This window comes from Dendroctonus ponderosae, unplaced genomic scaffold (genome assembly GCF_020466585.1).
Source record: "Dendroctonus ponderosae isolate FM_Combo_2020 unplaced genomic scaffold, Dpon_F_20191213v2 Dpon_F_20191213_1, whole genome shotgun sequence".
NCBI classification, from domain to species: Eukaryota; Metazoa; Arthropoda; class Insecta; order Coleoptera; family Curculionidae; genus Dendroctonus; species Dendroctonus ponderosae.
Window position 1 is genome coordinate 54,952,976 of NW_026017110.1, and position 19,687 is coordinate 54,972,662.

General features: G+C 31.4%; 1 protein-coding gene and 1 long non-coding RNA gene across 5 annotated transcripts in view; one reads left to right on the top strand and one right to left on the bottom strand.

The window, feature by feature from the left end:
* Window positions 1–19,687, bottom strand: part of LOC109537920 (tyrosine-protein phosphatase 99A) — a 298,832-nt gene that overhangs the window by 29,727 nt on the left and 249,418 nt on the right. For all 4 annotated transcript variants that reach the window (XM_019904885.2, XM_048661512.1, XM_048661513.1 and 1 more), the window contains 2 exons: window positions 8,932–9,113; window positions 6,639–6,753 (listed from right to left, as the gene is read on the bottom strand). In XM_019904885.2, coding sequence (XP_019760444.2) covers window positions 6,639–6,753; window positions 8,932–9,113 — 297 coding nt within the window. The remainder of the gene's footprint in view (window positions 1–6,638; window positions 6,754–8,931; window positions 9,114–19,687) is intronic.
* LOC125502656 lies at window positions 14,793–15,662 on the top strand. Its single transcript, XR_007280427.1, has 2 exons — window positions 14,793–15,156; window positions 15,424–15,662. It is a non-coding gene; the product is annotated as an uncharacterized LOC125502656 (long non-coding RNA).

Sequence of the window (19,687 nt, forward strand, 5' to 3'; positions counted from 1 at the left end):
GATCCGTAAAATACAACATTTTCTGTAACACACATTTGCTTGATTGTTTGATTAAAAGCACACATTTTTGTATTTTCACTTTAAAACGAAATGCATTAATCCGAAAATTTGAAAATTATGATATCTACTTATTACGTTTTTATTGCCAGAACCTTTTCATAGAGTTTAGAGCTTAAGTACGCAAGAATTACTAGAAAATAAAGAAGAAATTTTTTTTATTTTTGGCTCAATTTGAGATTTACTTTAGCTCAAAAGCTTATGGGTGACTAAAACATTTCAATACACCGCCTTAAATATTTTTATATTTTGAGAATTTCGGCAATTCACGCAAGTCGTAACAATTGTTTTCTGTGCTCTAACGTTCCCTTAATTTTAATTTTTAATTAAAATCAGGTTTTCTCCAAAACAAAATTTTATAAATCAATTCTTAAATGTTATTTTAATACCGAAACATTGGTAATTACGAGTGTGACACAAATATATTTTCTTAGGTACAATTTATGAAAACCCATAAAAATACTCCTTATGCAATCAGATAATCTCTATAGAAATGAGGATATTTGGGCAATTGCTTGAAGATCAATCGGAATCTTTCTATGAATTAATGATTATTTATGAGAGAAAATGTTTTAGAGCGTACCACTAATTTGTTTCATTTTTGGAAATGGAGGTGCTGTTAAAATAACCACAAATAAAAGAAAACGAAAATAAAAGATTCAGTAAATGCACGTTTCGATTATAAAGTAGCTATTTTCCTCTTGATACAACAACACGGATCGGGCAAATGAAACGTAAAACTCTCCTAAAATATAATGACCTGATTCCGGAAGGATTTCGTTTAAGATTTAGCGGCGCAAATGTGCTCGCTGCAAAAACCCGCAAACCGAATAAGGCTCGTTAATTACAATACCCCAAGACAAAGCGTTTTTTTCACGTTTACTATGAATTACGATATATTTCGGAAATAAATTTGAAAGCTAAATACTTTAAAACTGATGTAGCAAACTATCCGGTTTGAACGTTTTAATTTAAATTAAGTAAAATTGAGATACTTCTATATCCCAGTTGTATTCTCAAAACCGAATTAAAAAACAATAAAAACCACAAAGAATAACATTATTATTTAATTATTAAGCACTCTAAATACTCTAAATAATCCGATTCTGTTGGAATTAAACCATTCAACATTTTTTTCAACACTTGCAAGCAATGACTCATCTTAATGTCCTAGGATACAAATTTTGGCAAATTCTATTTACACTTAGAATTTAGTACTGGAATTAAAATATGGGAGCTACAATTTACAAAACATCCACATTTTATGTAGTATGAAATGGTCAGAGTATGTTTCCGAATCAACCGACTTTTGTTTAAATTTTATGTTTGAAATTACATCATATAAATTTATAATTGATCGATTCGAAACATTTCACATATCCGACTGTGATTTTATTTTAGTTGTCAACATTATTCTTTAACAACTAGTTAATTTTGTTCAGATATATTGCTATTTCAAAAACTTCATTTACGTTTTAGCGACTTCTTTTTCAAAATCGTTTTAGAGAAGTATGAACAAAGGAATAAAACGGTTCGCAATGAAAAGAACAGAAAGCACAAAAAATGAACATTTTAACTGCTTGCCTAAATGCTTATGTTTGCAGATCGTAAATGTAGGATTTTCTGATCGTAAGAGGCCCTTTTCAATGATAATTTCCCTTGCTCTACATGAGACCGAATGTAATCCACCTATTTGAAGAACACCTGTGTAGTTCTCATACGGTTTAGTAATATTGGAATACAAAAATCTAGAGTTGGGGATATATTCTGGTTTTCTTGGAAACTATAAGGTATATATAGACCGTGAGAACATTTCTTCTAGATGCTTTAGTAGAAGGTATAGAGTTTTTTCCATCGTGGACTGAGCTTTCAGTTCATGAGGGATTTAGTAACAACTAAAAAACGACGTATTCCTGGAATTTTGACTGCAGTTAGAAAACCAATTACAAAGAAAAGATGCCCACGTTATTTGCACTTAAATGTTGCATAATTAATGAGCATTTAACATTTACGTTCAATTAAATGAAATGCTGATCACAGATTGAAATTTGCGAGGAAGCAACAAAAAAAATAAGAAAAAAACCTTTTAATTCAAAGGCTGTTAATACTTTATCGGTCCGCTTACATTCTCAATTATCTCTGGCCTTTAACGTTCGATTGAATCGACTAAATGGAATATTCTTGTGAAATTGTGTGTTGACTTTTAATTTATTTTTGAAGTATTCAGTAGCATATCTTTTTATTTCCTGATAATGAATATACATTGTTGAATACATTAGGGCCTGGCAACTGGCGGTTCAAAAATATTTGTTATTACTTTTACGCTTCATGTGCCTCAGGTCATAATTATAAGTAGTTTGTAAAAACATGCCATTTTTTTTATCATATAATCAAATTCATATCTGCGTTGTGCTGCAGAAACTAGTTTGAATTTTATCTTTCACCTTAATAATGCCTTTCTATTAATTTGAAGTCTTATTGGTGCATTTTTCCAGTATATAACTGAATAATATGGACCTTTTCTCAACATCAACTTTACTGACTGAAAATCGAAGTAATGCAAACATAATGATAGTAAGTAATGTGATCTTTTCGATTGTTATTTTAACAAAAAAAAAAAATTATGGCTAGCAGTATGACTAATACGAAATGGCCGTAGCTTTAGTGCCAGATCAGCTATGTAAATAGACGTTGGGCTTATTATCCATTACCATTGCAGGATTGTCCATTAGAGAGGACAAAGTAGTTGTGTAAATAAATCCCTCTCCAAAACCTGTCGGGTAACGCAAAATGTATGCACAAAGTATTCATTAATTTCAATTTAAACTACTTGTGTACTTGTTTTCGGATTCAGTGAATCCTAAACTAATACTAATGAATTATCCAATTGGAAAGATCTAATGTCATATGGAATTTTTCTACGATGCATTACTTGCCTATATGTATAAAGTTTTAGGCAATTTTAAATGGACTTAAACACCAATTTAATTGCTTGGCATTAGAAAAAAATGTTTATAAAAAAATTTGATTAATTATTGATGTATACAAAGAAAATTCTAAAGATACATCTACGTCTGTTGGTATGTTGACCTTTCTGAACAAGATGACACTAACTTCATTGAACACTACTATACCACAACTTGATACTTAAATTGAAAATAACAATAGGTAAGCATTTTTATACATGTACTTAGAAAATTAAAACGTTTCTCCGAGTAAAATGTGAGTGTAATGTTAAATTGTAAGAAAGTTAGTCTACGAATGTTGTGTCTTTTAGCAGTCATGGTCTATATTACATTTAATTATGGAATTGGCTAAGAGTATTAGTAACGTAGCCATCTTAGATTAAATTGGGGTAATTTACATGGATTCTATATTTCAATAGTTAGCAATGGTGTCTAAAAGTTCATTTTGTACTTAGTCCCATTTCTTGACAAGTAAAGCTGATATATCCATACGACTTAGAGCAGACAATGAAATAAGCTTTATTTTCCACATGTGTGAATTTTAATGCTCCGGAACAGTGGATTATTCCTAAGTAGTTTCTAAACTGGAGAAAATAAATCACTTCTCTATCAAGCGGCTGCAGCGCATTTCATTGAACGTGGTTAAGTTCAAAAAGAAGTCACTGTCCGTAATGACAGTTCTTACTAAACTACTGACTCATAACAATGCACGAATAAGAACATTTTTGTCTAATTTATCTAACATTTGCCATATAGCAATTTCTCATCTTAGTACTCAGCTATCTAGCAAATTATTTACCCTAATATTCTTAATCCCCTTTGAGCAAATGAGACATACCTTAGTTTTAGTAATTTAACTGAGTAAATCATGAGCACTCGGATTGTTTTATAGCCCCTAACAATAAAATTTACTGCTCAGCTTGGTAGACTAAGGCATTATAACCATTAATCAGGTACAAAGCGGAGTTAGGTCCCTAAGAATGTAACGGTGTCAATTTTACAACCATTTATTACACCACCACATTCAGAAAATTCGATCTTTGATTAACCGGCTAGAAAAGATCTGCTGTTATTGATCAAAAGAATGAAATAAATGTTCTGCTTTAATTACAAAGCGTCGAATCGAAGTAAAGACACTCCGGAAATGTAATATGCGAATCCGCAATTAAATGGCATACATAGAAACAACTAATAATAGTAGGCATATATTTCCAATTGGTCGCCAGATCCGCTACTATGGATCAATTACGTTGATAATCTTTTGAAAAAGACCAGCAAATATACCTCTGAATAACGGAAAAAATTAGGCATGGCTTGACAGCACACAAAACAAATATTATATACAGGATGATTCTTTTCATGCAGCTCAGTCTATATTTGTACAACAGAACGGGGCGTCAACACCAAGATTACAGGACACAAGAGAAGCTGAAGATTGGGACATGTTTATAACTTAACACATCACTTCGTTCCAAGAGTTACTTGAGAAGTCATTGAGATTTTTCAACACCCATAAAAGTTCAACAGAATAAAAGAGGACAGTGAATTAAACCAGAATTGAAGGCAAACTTTGTGCTGTGCACTAGTTGCGCATAAACCCAGAGCGCTCCCGTTGCCCTACTCTTTTCCCACACTTAATCCACAGGTTTAAAGTGGTATAAATACAGCAATGGCACCAGTTGCAAAAGCAGAAGCTCAGAAGAAGCAGCTCAGAAGAAGCAGCTGGATTGAAAACTGTTCAACATTTTTATCAGTGACGACACCAGCGCTGCAAATAAATATGTATTGTAATCGAAAGAGCTGAGACCGAAAAGGGACACAAAAAGGAAAAAAGTAAACGCAGCCAAATTGAGAAATGCAAACTTATGGCCAAGATGTTGTTAAGAAAGTCAATAAATGCAGGCTGCATATCTTAGGAATATTTTTCCAATGGCGTGTTTTGGAAACTCACCGTTACTATCGCCCGCAAATGCTCTCTTAAACTGACTTCAATTAGTCAGTTAATATAAGTTGGTAAGATAATTAATGTCTAAGTTATGCTACGTAACATTGCAGGCGAATGGAACTATATTAAGGTTTAAATAATTTCCGAGGACGCGTTAGTTTCGAAAAGGTTAAATCCAGAAACTCAATGTTGTTTGGTCAGAAATTTACCCGATCTCTAAGATAGTGTTGACAAACAATATGATTTGCACAATATTTTTGTCCTCACATTCCTAAGTAGTCTATATTTTATGGTCCAAAAGAACAAAATACAATTTTGTATAATTCAATTATCTGAGCTTAGGTATAGTTTGTTACTATAATAAATATGCATCTGTCCAGGCCTAATATGGATTTCCAGACGATCCAGATTCTCACTTCTTTAGCAGACATTTATTGATTTTATATCCTCATTACAACATATCGAATAAAAAACCTGGAACTAAACGATTCCCGAGAAGAAGTACCCAATTAAAGCAATTATAAACTAGTACACGAACAAGCATCCAAAATGTTTACCACCAACAGTTAATGATGCAAATATATATCTGTTTTGAGAGCACCCAAAATATTTTAAAATTAATTTTGCCTTTGTTGAACATCTAATTATCAGCTTATTTGCGCGAATTAACGATAAAAATTCTAATCAATTTCTATTTGTTCATTATTTACTTGTACGATAATTCTAACGGAGTAACTGATTCGGTCTGGCAATTACGAAACGTTGTGGCTGAAAATTAATATTAATTCACATTTATTTTTTGACCATTACTTTTCATTATCATGAATAATATATAGTTTTGTGTGCTAGCATATTAATTATTTCATGAAACGTATGCATTTTTAAAATGAATTTACATGCAAACATTTAAATGAAAAATTAACACAAACAGGCGTCTGTCATAATATGTTACCCCTATATTGATCCAATATTATATAGCATATATTTTGCTACATCGAGAATCGCTATTAACTGCAACTATTATGGTAATGTTTTCGACGTTCAATTTTTTCAGATCACATAAATTATTCTTAATAACCAGATATATACCGACTCTAGTTTTCGTCTTTTTTTTAAGGTAATTTTTTTGCACTTTATACGGTGCATAGTTACATTCGCTTATACGATAATTTAATAAAATTATATTCAAAGAAAGTATCAAGGTGGGCTGAAATATCACCGTAAGCGATAAATACATTTAAAATATCATCATTAAAGTACTATTTAAATTTTTTAAACTCCTGGAAATAAAATATCTCTCAACGTTAATGTAGAAGTGTGTACGCACTGAACGTTTTTATTACATTTTTTGCAGGAATGGGATTACGTCTATTTTGAGGTAATTATCGCTCACTGCGCGGTTATATTAAATGAGGGTTATTTGTTCAAGAGTTCATTTTGCAAACTAAAATATATATTTTTATTTAACAGAAATACCGACGCAAGAACTGGATCGTTGAGCCTCCTCTCAATTTTGCCTTTATTAATTTAAGAGAATGGCTAGCAACATTACACGATCAGCTTCTGAAGTTATCACTCCATGCAAGAAACTTTGGGTCACTTATTATATTTCTCAAAATGTTCCAGAGTATTGTGCGTTTCAGTTATGAATTGTTTAGCGTAATACTTACTGCCTTCGTCAGTGCGAATTAGTAAAGTTGTATTTGGACCGAATCCCTCGGGGTTGAAAACGCTTAAGCCAATGTGGTAGGAAGTATGAGGACGTAGGTTTGTAATTTTGTGTGCCTGAAACAGAATAAAACAAATTGATATTTAATGGAAAGTATAGAACATAATTTGAGTATCATTCAATGTTCTAGAAAATATTAAATTAATATCATTTGTTCATTGATGAGTAATTAAATTTAAACTTAGCTGGACACTTTGGAAATTATCAGAAATATTTAAACTGGTAATTTATAGGTGGAAATGTAGCAGCCGGCATATTTTTCTTATTGCAAATATTGAATTTTGATAAGAAGTACTACAGTTACCCAACTTTAATTTGAGTTTCCTGAATGGCGTTCCTAATTTTCTGGCGGAATCTTAATTAGACTTTTTAAGCGTTGCTCAAATAAGATTATGAACGATTTAGCAAAATAAGAAGAATAAAGAGAGTTCTCCTTTATTTTAAATCTGTTCTAATTAATATTTTACAGCCATTTTCTTCGTAAATTTTGTTAGGAAACTGAGGTTTATTGAAATAAACTCCAACTTTTCCAGTAATTATTGAAGCATAAGCAATTTGCATATTACCCTGAGTAATAATTTAATAACGTAGACTCTTATTGGAATTGAATGCTTTAGTAGGCAAAGAAATGAGTCAACCGTCATTTGATCATGTATTATTTTTAAGTAAAACAGTTAAATTATTAGTTTTGAAATTGTTTAAACAATAAGCAATTCATTTTCGGTTATGAATATTCGTTTAAATGAATACGAATTATTTTGATACATATTATAGTTAATTATATTTCAGATAACTTCGGTTATCAATACATACTAATTATTTTCATAAGCCTAAGACGAACCTTCCAAGAAAGATAATGTTTAGCAGAATTACGAGCAGCAGCTCCACTTTCATGTCTTTTCATCTTTAAATTTAATTGCTGCCTGTTGCTTGCATAGCGTCAGTACAAGAGAGAAACATGCCAAGTCATGCGGAATGTATCGCAAGCAGCTAGCAATACGCAAAGCTCGAATTTTAACATAATTAATCAAATTCTAACTAGTTTGGTACCATGCATAAGGCAAAGCAATAAAGCAAAAGTCAGGCAAACGGGAATTAAGTTTAAAACAATAATTAATTCGTCAAACAATGTTGTATCGTTGTAACTATCAGTGCATGAAGGATTTAACTTAACAAGATCCGATATGAAGGTTCCAATAGCATTCATAATCTAGAATTTATACATTATACATTTAGCTAAAATTACAAAAATTGTTGAAAACTTATCATCAATAATTGCATTTATCCATTTCTTAAATTTCTTAATGCATAACTTTGTTTCTGCTTACTCCCTGCAGTAAAATCTGTTTTAATATATTCGAAATTTAACAAAATTGAGCAATATTTCAAAAGTGCCATCGGTACACAACTGTATTATCTCAAGTTCGATTACTTCTAAGCTCTGCTTATGAGCGGAAACGTTGAGCTTAATTCTCATATTTTAGCATTCTTTATGACACGGAAATGCATAAGTAATTACTGAATAATTCAGTTCTGATGCAAATTGTAGCATACATAATCCTCTAGTACGAATAAAAGTTGCAATTGCAAGATTAACTAAATATATAAATTAAACGGTTTAAGCCAAACAGGGAGATCCCTAAAAAATGTTGTTTGGAAATATAGACGAAAAGACGAAGAAATTATAATTAAAAACAGTCTAATTTTCCGTTAAAGAAGAACTTTGCAAGTTACAGATACATAAACATAAAGTGAATAGAATTTATTATTTTGCAGTGAAATGATGCATTTTAATATAAATTAATATTTAAGCAAAATTTGTCTCATAACAAAGTATAGACGTATGAGAAATAGTTTTATACTTTAAATTCAATAGTATTGTTATCAATTAGCAAGCTTTGCTGTACTGGGTAAAGTAATTAAAAATACATTAGAGTAAGATATATAAATTGATAAGAGAAGGTCCATATAATTTATTAAGTCCGGACAATAAATTTAAATATAAAAATTTCACGGGTACGATCGCTTATGAGACACTGGTTGTAAAAATGAAACTTTGTAATGGATCATCGCTATTTTATATCAGCTTGTCACATTATTGTTGCAGCTTTCCTGAACATAAAATGTCACATTGTGAAACATCAACTATTTAACAGTTTAATGTTTATAGGAGATGAACGTATTGTGGGTGTGTTGGTTGTTTTTTTGTATCAAAAATTATTTTTTCTACTTACAGTAACACTGGAATTTCGAATGTACTTCTCTTCAGTTAGATTGTTTCCGCTCAGCGGTCTCCAGGTCAGACGATACCCCAAAAAGTCTCCATTGACGTAGTCGATATTAGGCTGATTCCAACTGAGGAACACTGAATGATCCGACACGTTACGGGCAGTGAAAGGAATTCTTGCTTCTGGAACTACAGAAACAATAATAATAGCTTAATATTACTAAGGTAATATCTTTTATATTAAAGGGACTTTATATCAATTTTTCTTCGCACACTTCATCAAAAATCAAAAGGGATAGATTAGCGTTAGTGTAATTGTTTAAAACGGAAAATATGCAGAAACATAAGGCAGTGAAATGTCCCCCTATTTAGAGTAAAAATTGATAATAATCTCCCTAGAATAAAATGTAAAATTGGTTGAAATTTAATGTTATAATTATTACCTCGATTGCTGCCATAAATTGGCACAATTAATTTAAAACAGTTTGATTGAACCAATCTCCACAGCATACATGAGTAAAGCTTCGAAATGACTGAAAATTCTGACGATTTCATTTTATGTGTATGTCAAAGCTTTGAATGACCAAATACGTGGCAAAATGAATTCCGAACATGGCATCGTGTGTTTAGAAGTTAAAAAGCACGTCTTTACAGCAAAAAGGCAGAGCCATAAATGCTCGCACTAGATTAAGAACCTATATAATATAATTATAGCAACTGTTCGAGGTGCGGCCAGAAGATGGACGGGACATGCTTCGAAAACCACTATTTTAATCTTAATTAATTCAATGGTTACGATTCGAATATGTAATAGTTAGGGAGCGACGACAGTTGAATTGGATTTGGCGTATGTTGAATATACCCCAAACGGTACGGGCTCAAATGCGTAATGAATTAAATACAAACACAAAGTTATGCTTGAGATATAATTAATTGGGCATCTGTAAGTGCTATGTGAGCCTTCAAAGTGCGTACAGTGTTAAATATGTGGTTCTTTTATTTGTAATTTGGCTTTGACGCAATTCGATTTAAGATACTGTTCTGTACTAAACCCCCTGTTTGTCATCAATACTGACCAAGAACTTAGAAGGTCCCTCAAAATAAACTTTAATCAGATGCAAATAAACATATCGTGGACATAAAGCTGAAACTGACCAAGTATAAAATATAAATTTTTGGTAGATGCATTTTGAAACCGAGCCGAAAGTTATATGAAAATTCTATTGGAAACTCTGTCATTAAAAACACATTTTAATGCATCTATTTTTGTGACCTTGGGGGACTCTGGTCCCTGGGTCAACTTTTAAACTAAAATATATAATAATATATAAATAAATAATATATAAAAAATATATATTTTTTCACTTATTTGGTCAACCCAACACAAATACGGAATTTTGCACTTGGTCACTTTTAGCTTTAATCCGACGATATTATCTTTGGCGACTACTTCTGGGTAAGGTAACTTGTTCTCCCAAATTTGTGTAGGGATATAAATAAGTTTTAATATTTAGATTTAACACATGTGGTTGCGCATAATTAATCGATTGGCGATTGAATGAAATAAACTTACTTTTCCTAGATAATAGAAATTTCAATATCTAAGAATAACAAACTATTTGGTTACTTACCAGTTGATTAAATGACTTCGAAAATTCGAGAGCAATGAAATTTCCAATATTCTGAAAATTTACATTCAAAGAATCTGCATCAATAGAATAATTTAAACGCAATTAACTAATTGAAAATAGGTATAGCATATCAATATGTCAATATAAATGATTAAGCCTCAACAGCAAAACGGGAATTTTTACAACATTACTCACGAACAAACCGTATCTGGCTTCTATTTCTGCAACTTTCGCCAAATAGCCCAATAACAGTTACCAGTTAAGATTTGGTAATGACATTGATTTGCATTTCAAATTTTATCGCTTAGTTGCCTTTTTATGGATTTTTACTCTAGGTAAATTGTAGCCAACTTGCATTTTAAATTCTTGAACAAGAACCCTCGGATTAACGAACACGTTTCACTTTAGAATTCCACTTTTGCTTTGTATAATATTCAACTCGTTAAAATCAGTTTAAGATAGATTTGGTAATTCCAATGAAGGCAGTGAAAAAAATCGAGTGCAAATTCCATAGATGTAAAGTAAATTAACACATAAATAATCAAAGGTTGCTAGCTAAAATTTTGCGAAACGTTCAACTAAGTCAAAGTTTTTTGCTTCTTTTAATATCCAACTAGCATTAGTTGCGGCTGACACGATATTAGGTACCTAAAATATTAAATTAAATTTTAATTTAATTTAGTATTGTAGGTGAATTGTCGGGTTCCCAGGGTTTATATGGCAGCCGCATTACTTTAGTTTCACTCTTATTATAAATTATATTAAAAATATTGGTTATTATATTCTTGTTTAATTGGGAGGTTTTAATAAATTATTGGTTCGGGGTACTGATTTTGTCACGTCAAATGTCCTTCTGACTGATCCAGTTAAGACTAAAAATGCAAAGTTAGAATGTGTGCGCTGCCTGCATGATTATACTAATTTCTCTAAAGCTTTAATGTTTTAAACAGTACACACATACCTTGGTTGAAAGGCTCGTGATGTTAATAGTTTTCAACTGGGTATTCAATTTCAATGAATTTTATATTTAAATATTTTAACTTAAAACTCATTTATTGCTGGCATTGCATTTCAACTGAAATTCGAAACTAACACAATTTCTGTCTTTGAACAATAATCGCTTATGAATGGTATATTGAAAAACAGTGATATCATAATAAACCATAAAACAACGATTCAATTAAGTTAATTGTTGTAAATGTCGTAACCTATGAGACGAAAAAGCTAACGTTTCAAATTTGTTAATAGTCCTCAAGGTATTATCATGACAGCATCCTGGGTTTCATTTATTAGCCTCTCTTGTAGTTGGCGATGTTGAAAAGATGATGTTTCGTATTCGGAAAGTTTATTCCCACTTGGAGGCATCAGAGGATTTTCATCAGCTAAAAACGTGCAAATCAAGTTTTCACAATTCAGACACTTTGACAATTGATTTTTAACGCCAAGGCATTGTAATAGCGCTTATAAAGAGCATTCTATTCAGTTTTGAATAACGACCGTCTTACATTATATAACTTCAATTAAAAACTTTATCACAACTATTTTAAAGGAATAGTTTCCATTTAGAGTTAATCCAAGGACTGCTTTATTATAAGGAAACTTTAAGTGCATTTATAAATTAGCGGCTTTATCCTAAAGCCACATCTTCAAATACAATTAAATCAATTGCCCTCACATTTTTTCTTAATTAAATAGGGCGACGGAAACTCTAGCAAAAAGGAAAGGACTGACATATCTTGAAATGAATCTAGGAATAAAGTCATTAATAATGAATAGAAGATTTAGTTCAAAAAATTAAGTTTCTCGATAATTAAACGTTGGCTTCACGATAACAGTGTAGACATTCTTAAAAGAATAGTCACATTCGGTACATTTAAATTAAGTTTAATAGGGTAGCAGTTCTACAATCAGAAATGAGTGATAATTACTTTGGTGTACACATTAACAAAATAATAAAAATAAATCAAAAACGGTTAATCATACTATTTGGAAAAATTGCAATACAATGTGAAAGCATATGAAGAAGTTATAAAGCCAGCAAAAAAATATGAAAGTATATGCGAAAATCATCAGACGAAGGTTATTATACAGCTATTTCGGTGATATGTATAAAACGATAATATGAGCGAGCTGATTTTATGAGGAAATTGCGAACTATATTCACACATTAACCAATCAGGCAGAAATTTGTAGTGAGGAGTAAATACAAAAATACCAAACTAAAAAGAAATAGAAGACTGATATGTAATAGAAGATGAAAATTTACAGGGAACGAATGGACAACCTTTCCAACGTAGAAGAAAGAAAAAGTTAAATAAGATTCTATTTTGGCAAGTGGCAACACTATAAAATAAGTCGGTATTAATTGTAGTTATTAATACCTTACTAACAGCTACACTGCACACAGCAAAGAACATTTCAATGAGCATTTCTAAGTATTTTTCCGAAGTAGTCAACAACATCTATTGCCTCTGAAACTTAAAAAGTGAGAACCGTAAATCGTTTTCCCCCAATACTAACGCAATATTATCAAAGTCTATGAACAAAGCGAATTAAATACGAAGTGTAAAATATTATCCCCCGATATACATAAGTTCGATATACTGACTTCGTAACTTCTACAACAAGAAATAAATAATTGTAACTGTGTCAAATATGGTCAATAAATTGTCCTCATCTCTGCGGTTATCCTCCAAAAATCAGGGGTCCAAATATTATATATCACAAAAACTTTTACAGCCATTTACACTAAACATATTACAACGCAGTAACTTTCGTGATTCATTTGCTCAGAAATTTTAGAGACAATATATTTTCGCGGGTCGTAAATACTCTTCATCGCACACATGGAGTTCCAGGATGTGAAAAACAGTCCCTCTCCAATAATAAGTGTGGAAAGCGAAGTGGAAAAATTAAAAAGGTTTTTCGAGACAGCGCTTTGTGTGCTTGGGATAGGATGATGTCTATATTTTATAACTATATTAGAAAGAGTTTCAGCCTGGTTTAGGACGTTTCTAATTACAAAATAGCAAATGATCTGCAGGCACATGTTCACAATGTAAAATTTTGCACATTGATTTTGGTAGTTTGATTGTAAATATAAAATAATTGGACTTTGGGATGTCAAAGGTACTTAAACAAGAAATAAATTTATATATAAGATATATGCTATAAGACTTGAAAAAAGTCACTGAGGGCCGGTTGCACGACACCAGCTCAATCCCAGTTCAAAACAGGTTTAAGTGTAAATTTGTGGTATTGACTTCAAGTTCAGATTGAATTCACTAGAATCAAACTTACAGTTGAGTGAGAATTAATTTCGTGATTTCCGAATCTAGTTTGAACATTCACTCACTCAAAAAAATGTATCTAAGCTTAAAAAAGTAAACTGATTTAATTGATGCCAAATATTAAATGATTAATTTAGCACAAAAAATTAAGTTGCGATGATGAATAAAAAGGCTGCTGTGCTCGGCGCTCCCAATAGATGCAGTTATAAAACTACCCGACAACCATGTTAGAACCATACCAACGTTTTAATAGAAAACTTATTTTGTTGATTTCATCTTGAACCACATCTATTAGTGCGTATCCGAGAATAATTAGACAATGATGAAGCAATTATAGGAGGACTGTTTGCCGAATTGCATGCATGCAATATGGAATCATAATATTTTGGTTGATGCGTACATCCCGATACGTTCTATGTATATGCTCATAAATAATCAATTCAAATGCGGTAGTAAATACAGGCTTGAACTGTAATATAGCAGTAACGTTTGAAAGCAAAACAAGTGTAAATTTAAGTACTAATTATTGTTGTCATTTAAGCAAGCACTAAACCAAATACACAGTTAATTGTTTTTTTTTTCAATGTTCTGTAAAACATATAAATATAAAATACTTTAAATATTTCGCTTACTTCAAATATAGATTTGAAAAATATGTTTATTATTTTCAATTCAGCTTTATGCGTTTTGGCATGCAGCAATAAACTTAAAAATTGGCTTGCAAGCAAAATTCTTTGAGGAAAATAAAAATAAAGTTGTAAATTCAGCACTGGTATAATTAGTTATATATGGCAAAATATACTAAATAACTTGGCTATTTACTATTTCAATTTGCTTTTCGACAAAAGCAACAGTCTAAAGCGAGAAATTGGTAGCATAGCAATCGGGCTATTTTCCTGTAAATTGCTAAATAAATACTTACTTGCCTTGCATATTTAGTTGGGTATGAGTAGTACATCGGGAGAATTCAGTTAATAGTATTATTTGCGTTTTCAGTGCAGAAGTGCATAAACCGACACAGTGCTGTAATTTTAAGCATCATCAAATATTACAATCGATTACTTAAAATACAGGTTGTCGCAGAAAAACGCCATTCTCAGCTTTCAATGGAAAGCTTAGAACTAATTTTATATTACGCGAGGTATATTATGGTTCAGATTCACGAAGTAAACTGAATCATGGTGCAGGAATCTTCATTTTGTATTCCTGTCACGCAAAGCTTTTAATATTTTAGAACTTCAGATTTGTGACGGCTTTTATCTCTGCGTCTTCCATCATATTTTACGACTTGTCTGCAAATAGATTAATAAGGTAAAGTTAAAATATGGCTATAATAATGCCCCAAACTGAAATAATATTAAAACTTTGCTATAGGCCGAATTTAAATATGTCTAGGTGATGTTCTTTCTTATCTAAAATATTCTATTGTATGTCTCTTTCGGGGGAAAGAGATGATATGGTAGTAGTATTTTATTTAAGATATCAAGATTGTGCCAAAAACAAATATAAAAAAGCCGATTTACCCTTATCGGACAGGGAACAAATTTACTTCCAGTATGAATTTTTCTACTTTTCTAGAAGCGCTTTATAAGCAAAGATTGTGGGAAAGTCAATGTTAAAATGGAGACATGCTCAGCTGAATATTGCCAATATATTCCATAAATGGAACTACAAAAGCAACGCCGTATATACATGAAAACGAATTTATAATATGGAGATAGGTATCAACTTTTATTAAAGCCCTCCATATCTTCAGGACACTTTTGACGCTCTCAAGCAAATCACTCGAATAATTGTGGTTTTGTAAGTAATGTAAATGTACATTTCCGACTACAGTTAAATATTAGAACAATAATAATAATTTATATTTCTTCCGAAAAAGGCTATCGATCACATCGGTCTTTTTGCCCTTGCATTTACATGTGAGATAAATATATTTTATTAATTGTTTAAATACATTCAATTAATAATAAATCAGGATTTATCAGAATTGCTCATTTATTTACATTGAAAAATAGTAAAGTGTTATGGAATTTTGTGGGCCAACTTTCAAATATGGTTTCCAATAAAAAAATTATTAGTCTGTATCATATTTCGTAAACTAAAATTACACATCTTCAGCTATATTCGCTTTTGAACCATTTGTACCTAATACTAAAAATTGTTATAATCTGAGCTTACAAAACTTCGAACCTTTGGCCATGTACCGGCTCCAGATGGCTAGAAGTCGAAGAAAAATTGAAAATTTTTCTCAAATCTGTGTCAAAATTTACATGATGAAGCTTGAATTAAGCGTTAACTAACGACACAAATAATAATAGACAACATTTCAACATCATAGTTCAAGTTCCACTCCAACAACCCATATTTTACATATATATATTGTAATTCATATAAAGTTAAGCATGAGAGCAAAAATGGCTGAATTTTATTGTTGAATAGCGAGTCCACGAAGTAAATATAAGGTATTTAGTATTTACTGGAGTTACGATATAGCAAATTTTTAAAATTCAATTTGTCATTTATATTTAAACAACACTTGTGGAAGAATTTGTACACCGAAATATTTCCTATGAATATACTGATGTTTGATTAAGTACAATTAAGTTAAGCTTTCACACACATTTCAAGGAACTATATGTAAATGGATATCCAAAAACCTTTGAGTTAATTGAAGTATATTTAGATATAGATCAAATGGATGGAAGTTCTGCGTTCTAATGCAGATATACAGAGTGTCACACGGTTTTATTATTTGTATTTGTGCAAATATATGTTTCTTTACAAAAACTATTTATTTTTAATGAATACAGTACACGATTTTGCTTTGATTTTATTTTTCTGAAAATAATTGTGTTTATGTGTGATGACAAATTCATGTAATATAATTGCACTTATTGAATCGAAAACCCTTGCAGCTTCTATGAAAATCCAGTTATAATGAATGTCTCATGTTCCAGTATAAAACAGACAAAAAATTATACAACATGATAAGAAACTTCATGTTAAAATGCAACATTCGACAGAAATGTGGCAAAAAATGTAGTTTTATTTTCAGAGGCCTAAGATGATGGCTTTTGACAAAGGCTAATGGAAAAATATGGAGCTGCATAAAGAAGAATTTTTTTTAACACTGCAACAATTCAAATACGATCTATGAAGAAATACTACAAAAGATAGTTTTATTTCACTTCTTAAATACACTAAATGCGACTATATAGGCAAAATCCCATTTCTAGACGCAATGAGATGATTAGTACTATCATTCAAATAATTGACACCAACTGAAAGCGCACAAGCCGACACTTTTAAGCCGAGAAGAGCGAACATTTATTACTTTATCTGGTTAAAACCGACTTTGCAGATCTAGAAACGAAGATTTTAGTTCAAAAGCACTATTGCCTGGCCCAAACGAAATTTAATTTGCAATGCAATATCTCTATACATTGTGACACCCTTATATCCACTTTTGCTATTCGTATTTTCATCATCGCGTTAGGACATTTGATACAGAAATGTAATTTTCATTTTTCGAAGAATAAATCAATTTTGGAAGAATAAAGAATAACAAGTGTGCACTGAGGATCAAACCATGACGGAAATGTCGAATTGTCGGGTATTAATAATAAACACTTGTGTTCCCAATATGTAGTAGAGCCTGAATAAAAATGCATATATTTTTAAACTACGCGGACCTGAATATTTCACTTCAAGTACTTTAATAGTAAATGCATGTCAATTTAATACAGGTATGTCAAATTGTGCAATTTATGTGAAAATAAAGCCGATCAGCCTTTGCAGGATTTCCGCAGGGCGGTCATCACAAAACCGCCTAAATACATGCAAAATTTCTTTAAAATAAGTTGAAATTTAGTTGGCCGCTCTCGTCTCGCTTAATTGAATTAATTAATGCGTGTGTAATATACCTGCTTTACCTAAAACAACCATTAAACAGCATAAGCACATTCCTAATTATTTACCTTGCAAGGATCATGGAATTTTGATGAGAGTGCCAATTAGGAACCGCACTATCAAAACCGAGTATGAATATTCTCCTGAATAGTTAGTGTAATAATATTGCTACATATTTGCTTCAGAAGGGTTCAGTCGTAAATATAAGGGCCGCTATTGTAAACATATTGATAAGTTAAGAAGCCACAAGTTAAAAGCCAATACCTAAAAGTTTCGCTGTTTATTTCTGCATAGAAATGTACATCAAGAGGTCGTTTATATACTTTTAGTAATGTTAACTTATGGCAAACTTTGTTTCAATGGTTTCCTTTTTACTGTATAGCTAGAGACAGCCAAAAAAACAAATTGAGCAGCAGATATTATATAACAGAATATATAACAGATAAAAACAGGAAAATATACAGGGTGCTCGGTAAGCACATGATCAAAAGGATACTGCGATATTCTTTACATCAAAAGAAGACGATCTGACGTAACATTTATTAACAAAAAATGTTTGGCTCCTCTGCTATTAATGGTCAAAGTTTCTTTCAACTCAAATATTCTTTTTTGAAATATCGGGAGAATGGTACGATGCATTTCAGTAAAACTCGCTGTGACTTTGTTTTTATGTAAGACTCATATTTTGATGAAACAATCGAGTTAATCTGTTTTGGGCAAGTGGTGAATTCTTGAGTGTCATGGTACAAAAAATACCTGTACTGCTGTTTGTAAAATCTTGTAGCATGCGTAGTTTTTGCGAAAAAAAATTCTGTTTCCTTGCCACTTAACAATGTTAGACATTAACTGCAAATATCGTAAAACGATATAATATAATATAAATTAATTGTCAATCAACCTCACAAATTCGTTTCGAATGACCTTTTCTAATGACGAAGTGACCGACATGGTCATAGTATTAGGTTTTTGCGAATAAAATTTGCGTGAATGCCTACGCGTTTACGCGGTGCATATTTGCAGTTAATATCTAACATTGATAAGACATTAAAGAAAACAGACATATTTTTTTTTGTGCAAAAACTATGAATGCTACAAGATTTTGCAAAGAGCATAAAATAGTGAATTTAGTACGCGAAATAAGTACATCAACCAAAAGTACATGAGTTGATTCCATCCACGAAATAAAAAGTTCTGGTAGCTTTTGTTCCACGACACTCAAGAATTCCCTAGTTGTCCAAAACGGCTGAACTCGATTGTTTCATCAAAATATGAGTCTTACACAAGAACAAATTCACAGCGAGTTTCACCAAAATACATAGTACCATTCTGCCGATATTTCGAAAAGGATAAATTTTATGAAAAAATTTGACCATCAATAGCAGAGGATCCAGACATTTTTTGTTAATAAAAGTTAGGTCAGATCGTCTTCTCTCGATCCAAATAAAATCGCAGTATCCTTTTGATTATGTGTTTACGGGACACCCTGTATAAACAAAAAAGAAAGTTTAGGAACTAAACCCGCGTATGTCCACATGTTGCTGTTATTAGAGCCTGCAACTTCACATTGAATCTATTATAGGTATGCGACTTTCAATTTTCTTTTTGAGGAATGACGTCATATACTTCTTCTAACGCTAAACGCAGGTCAATGAGAAATCGTACCAGTTTTGAACGTCGACGAATTATTCAATGGAGTTGCTCCCATGGATGTTTAGTACTGTAACCGTTGAGTCTAAACATCGTACAGAAATTCGTTTACATTATGCATATGCGGATAGGAGTTATTATGCATTAATACATATGCAGTTCCAATAAAATGAGCGTAAGGAATTAAGGAAACAGCATCTTCCATTTTCGCCACAAAAATTAACTCTAATAATAAAATATGAATTTGAGAAGGAAATGTTTCCTACGAAAATTTTTGGCGTCT